The sequence below is a fragment of the Colossoma macropomum genome, unplaced genomic scaffold, assembly GCF_904425465.1.
Source record: "Colossoma macropomum unplaced genomic scaffold, Colossoma_macropomum, whole genome shotgun sequence".
NCBI lineage: Eukaryota > Metazoa > Chordata > Actinopteri > Characiformes > Serrasalmidae > Colossoma > Colossoma macropomum.
The window spans coordinates 22522217-22528216 of NW_023494800.1; the positions used below are offsets into that span (position 1 = coordinate 22522217).

A 6000-nucleotide genomic window follows, 5' to 3' on the forward strand; every position below is an offset into this window, starting at 1 on the left:
ATGTGCCTCTATAACCTCAACACATACTGTGCTCTGTACTTTTATAGTTTCAGTAGACACTTTCTAATATGTGTATATAACTTCAGTAGATACTGTCCTCTTTGCCTTTATACCTTTTTTCATTTGTGCAATCACAAACACATCTTGAGGTATTCATGCCAGCCCTTCACAAGATATTTCAAGCTGACAGAGAAGTGAGGACGAGCAGAGAGAAAGTGAGAGAGAGAAAGAGAGAGATGGTGTTGCCTCCAAGCTCTTCAGGTGTTACAAACACTGCAACCCTGACTGGTCTTTTTGGTGGCAGCACAAGCTTTTAACACTTCAGCAGCGAGAAGAAACTTGTTAGAGTGTATCAGCTCACAGTATGACTTCGCACAACAGCGTGTGAGCATGTGTGTATGCCACACATGGTAGTCTTCAACATGCTTTATACTGAAAAAAAAACCTAATGCACTGAATTTACCTGACTCAGATGAGCACATCATTTCCACATGAATATAACATACATATCTGAATCAAGCAATTTCAATACTTTCTAAAGAAAGAAGGGCGAGTATTTTGTATTTTCTATCTCAGTCTTCTTTTGTACGACACAAGACATAGTTCAATCAGACAATCTTCAAACCATGTCATCACTCCATTTGTTTTCTAAGAGAAAGCCATAATTGTCCTTGCCTGCCTACCTCCCAAAACAGAACAAAAGCTTCAGACGGCACAGCTGTCCTGTCATCAGTAACCCCATCAACAAGAGCATCATATACAAAACATAACGCCGCCTTTGTGTCTGTAATCATGTGCTATCACACATGTACTGAGTGGGCCTGAATGGAAGTGGACACTGGGTTTAATTAAGGCAATTCAAACACATCTGACAGGATATCGCTATTTGATGTTCTAAATGAGATATGCCAGAAAAGATTGTAATAAAGATGATCAGATATGTACGTAGGCTATTCTGCCTCTGCACACTTGTGGTAACAAAATGCTCTTGTGTCTACAAGAGTATTTGGCTCAGAAGGTGAGCCAAGTGCTCCAAGTGTCAAACAAAACACAATGAATGTCCATACCTGAAGTGCTTGTGTCTCACTTTATAAGGACATGGAGTTCAGGTCTCAGAGGTATCAGATGTAAATCAAGTCAAAGACCTTTTCTTCTTTCATGAAAGCATGTTCTGTCTTAAAGGAATACTCCAGCATTTTTCAGCCTTTTCTCCATCTGCCCATCAGCAACCTACAGTCATTTAGAACTAGGGGTGTTACAATTTCAATATAGTATTAAAAATACAAAAAAATACAGTTCAAACAGTGAACTGAAGTTTAAAACTATACTGCTGATATGCCCTCTGGGCTATTCAGATGGCCACTCACAAGTGTTGTCAGAGATGCAGTCACTTGTTTAAGTGTTACAGTTTAATTGTGCTTTTGTGGCTTTTTGATGTTCACCTTTCAGTTTTGGGAGGTTAAAAAAGGTTTTACGTGAGGAAGTTCAGGAACTGTATATGAGGAAGTTTTGTATTGTTTATTGCTCAGTTGCACTGTTTTATAAAATTGAGCCCTTACAATCATGCTTATTACATAACAAAGCTTATTACTCAGTAACTACAGGGACTTCAGTGCAAACGGTTTGAGCTATTCTTACATTACAGAAGTGTGTAATAATGCTTTGGGCCTGCCGCGGGCCCATGGCCATGTAAGGGGTTTATAGTTTGCACAAGGACGTACTAATCTTATTTTTTTATTTTTTTTATCCGAACCTGATATCTTTGTAGTATATAACATAATTAGAGCGTTTCATAATACAGACTTTTTTAACACACTGTCAAAAATTGATATAGAAATCATTTAAGGAGTTGTTAAAGAAATACTTGATTTTTGTGGCAGATGAGGTTTTTCAGCCTCATCTGCCACAAAAATCAAGTATTTCTTTAACAACTCCTTAAATGCCCCAGGACTCACCAGTCAGTCCAGTCTACCATTCATGCCTTTTATAAGTTAAGAATCAGATGATTTGCAAATGATGTAGTAAGCCTGATAATGTAATAGTTACAACGTGTTTGTTTCTGAGGAACAATGACTTCATAAGGTAAAGAAAATGGATGCATGGTTTATTGCTGAAATGCTGGTGTAGCTAATTCTCCACTGAAATAATACAATTCTATGTGATCTAAACTTATGAGCATTTCATCTCAGTTGGTACAGATGAATTTTTATGTCAACCAACTTTGAAAATCGTCACTGCTCTTTGTCACTTCCCTAAAATGCACATAAATCTTTTACAGGTTCATGAACGTTGACAGTTCTGGGTTCACAACTGTATCTCTTTGAAATATTGGCCTTCTAAGGTAATAAATGAGGGATATAGTGATATAGTATAGCGCTGCTGTGATGATTATGTTATTCATTGTTCCCTTGTGATGTAACCAAGTACACTTGACAAATTACAAGAACCTGAAGGGTCACCAAATTCTTGGTGGTCTTCAAAATTTATGCACTTTTTCCCCAGTGTATTGTTCAGGAACTGTATATGAGGAAGTTTTGTATTGTTTATTGCTCAGTTGCACAGTGTATTGTCTGTGTCCTTAAAAATATAGGGTAGGACAGAGTGGTCCATTCTTCTGGTCTGTTCTTTGAGTGAGGTTTAATAAAGCAAATGCACAGGGAGAACCTACAGTGTCATTCACTGTCATCAACTAAGGGTGGACGATATGGCAAAAATATAACATCATGATACCTGATGACAGTTACACGGTATATATGATGAATTTCATTTTTCTGAGGTTTGCAAACAGGCTGCAACAGAAAATACACATCAGGAAAAGTTACACATTTAACAAAAGCTGTGAAAATGTGTGGATAAACTGTGCTGATACCTTGTAGCTACTTGCTACAATGCATTTTATGCAGTTACTATAATTGTTTATTTACATGCTCTCTGCAATTTATGATCTATAAAATAAATGTGTTTTTACCACATAGCTGTTCAACGTTGTAGTATTTGCACACTTCACATGTAAAAAATGTGAAAACGTGATTACTTGCGGTTTTCATACACTTTACAAGTGAAATATGTTAATTTTCTGGTCATAATTTATCATGATTACACTGACATATCATCACATTGCCCACCCCTAGTCTCAACGATCAATGTATATCCTTATTAAGCTCTTCAAATTTTAAAACACGTATATTTCAGGTCTCTGTTAGTATTAGAGTGCCAGATGTTACGCCTATTGCAATTCAGGACCTGCATTACAGATGTGAGTGGCTACAACATGAACAGTAAGTTTGTATGTAAATTAGCTGGTATTTATTCATGTTGCTCACGTGTGACAGAGTATAGCGTGAATCATAAACATTCACACCAGCTAAAACCACAGCACACACAGAATGATGTCCAGCCCAGCCAACACCGAGCCTGAACACCTCCCACTGACTGAAAGTTACAGCCAGGTCTAAATCACCCAGCCGTCAATTTTGTGAGGGAACCGAAGGTGACCCAGACTTTTATGTGCAACCACGACTCACATAACCCAATTTTTCAGCGCGTGCGGTCGAAGTCAGAAATGAAATTTAAGCCTGTCCTACACGGAGGGCGTGAGAACTTTGAGAAGCTACAGCCTGGTGTTTCGGGAAAAACGTCCGTTGAACATTAACGGCAGTTCTGCGGACACAGTTTGAGACACTTCCTAGAATTTCCACGGAAAAGAAAAGGGCTGCGGGCGCTGTGCTGCTAACGAATTTGAGCTCGTAAGTTTGAGCTCGTCTGGTAACGAATTGGATTTGCCGAGTTGCCGCTTCGGGCATGTCTCACTTCGACGAAATGTCAGTGCGTCACCCTCCACCACTGCCTTTCCCGCCGCGACGCAGCAGCTGGATTCCTGAGGGCAAACTACACTCGAATCCACTTCACCATCTTTAGCCCTTAATGACGGCTTACCGCGAAACAGCAGCCAGGTGGAATAAAAAGCCCTTACCTCTCTCGCGCGTGTCTTTCGCCATTCTGTCTTTCCTCTGTGTGCTCAGCCTGTGTGCGCTGACTGAGCAGGCGTTCGGCGGGGTGAGTGTCGGCTCTGCGGCGGTCAGAGTCCTGTCAGACTGACTGAAGGTGTCCCTGCACTTCTCTCCCCTCGACCATGAAAGCCCCTCGACCTGCTTCCTCCAGCTCAGGTAAGCGAGGGAAAGTTGACGAATCACTGTTGATCCTCGGCGCTCCGGCTGATCTGATTGGCTTGTCCTCCTCAGGCTAATTTAGCAGCAGCCAATCACCTGTCGCAGTTAAGGCGTTGACGTAATAGATGGGGTTCCCATTCTCGTTCTGCCAAAAACTCTGAAGAACTACGAACGGACTAGAACCAGCAGACGGAGCTCGTTCAGCATTGCTGCATAAACGCGTCTTTTACACGTAGGAAATGTTGCTAGAACTGGATAGAGTAGCGTAAAATTACACACGAGTGAATTAAGTGTTTGTTTAATGCAGTGATAGATGTAAACAAAAACACCTCCAACAGGAGTAGAAATCTCAAGTACTGGGTTCCCTGTGGAACCTCTACAATCTGAAAAGTGATTCATTGAATTTACGTGATTTGAACTGAACAACAATTTAAATTGATTTGAATTAAACAACGATTTCCATTTTACATAAACACGACTTTGTCTTTCATTTTACTTACTTTTGGCATAAATTGTGATTATGTAATGTATTTTATTCATATGGAAATATTTGCACATTTTAACCAAATAAATTCAATGCATTTTTGGGGTACACTAAAATAGTGTAAAATAGGTTATTGTAACAAAAAGGGTCCAGGACCCTTTCTGGTGCTATACAGAACCATTTTTAAAAATGTTTTTAAAGAATCATATACATGTTTCCAATCGAGAAGATAGAGAAGAACTGTTTAACCATGCAAACAATTTACGCATCCAAATCTGTGTTCATGGTCCTACAGCATTGTGAAAAAGTCAGAGACCACCTTTGTTTCATATCTAGTTCTGCATCAGAAAACAGATGTAACAGGAAATTACACAGAAGCCTCAACAGTTAAATATCATACTTTTCAGTATTTAGTGTGTTCTCATTTTGCCTTTATTTCAGCTTCCATTCTTTTAATGAGACTCACTTTCAGTTTTTCAAAGAAATCTTTCCACACATCCAAAGTTCAGTCTTAGAAGTTGGTTGCATTTTCTGCTTCTCACAATCCAAATAATCTCAAACACATTCAGTGATGTTGAGGTCTGGAGGTGGTGAGTCGTTCTGAGAGCACCAACAGCTCCGTATTTGATTTGCAAATGATCTTTTTTCTGTTCCTCTTTTTTACTGTTTATTTCATCCACAGTGTTGACTTATCTTCTCATAGTGGAATGATGGAGAGACTCACCTGTGGATTTTTTCAGATCTGAAGCAAGAATGGAGCTTTATCTTAAAGACAGATTTGTTTGTGTAATGGTGACAGTTTTGGTGGTCCAGGTCTTGCACGATTCTTAGGAGTTCAATTTTCGCTACATCTCTCTGGAAACTCACTTATTTTCCATATACTTTTATCTTCCTTATGCAAGTGGATCATATTATATCTCCACAGAAATATCTGCTGAAGAATGAATAACTTGTACCTATCTGCCATTTTGACTGGAAATGAAATAAATCAAGGGTGGTCTCTGACTTTTGTGCAGGACTGTAGAACCTTTGCCTTTATTAAAGAACCATTGAAAGCGTGTAGTATGTCCAGAATCAGCATTGGAAATGAACTGATGCTATTCTTCTCTTTTTGGTCAAGCTATGAATGACTAATATGTGTTAAAGTAAAAGTGTCCATAAAATTTTTCTTTTACACATAACAGAGAAAATGTAAATATTTACTACCCACCTCTGGATTTTCCCATCACCCGCTTAATTATTCCAAATCAACGCAGGTGTCAAAGACGTTTCCTCGCATTCTCACCTTATGACCGCTAATTACAGGTGACATGCTGATTTACGTCTTTAAAGTTCTCACAGAAAGCT

The 6000-nt window shown here is 39.1% G+C and overlaps 1 protein-coding gene across 1 annotated transcript in view; it reads right to left on the reverse strand.

Annotated features, from left to right (window-relative positions):
- Nucleotides 1–4174, reverse strand: part of plrdgb (PITP-less RdgB-like protein) — a 104444-nt gene extending 100270 nt beyond the window's left edge. The window contains exon 1 of the mRNA XM_036588667.1: nucleotides 3974–4174. Within this exon, the coding sequence (XP_036444560.1) occupies nucleotides 3974–3998 (25 nt within the window). The 5' untranslated portion in view covers nucleotides 3999–4174. The remainder of the gene's footprint in view (nucleotides 1–3973) is intronic.
- Between the last annotated feature and the right edge of the window lie 1826 nt (nucleotides 4175–6000).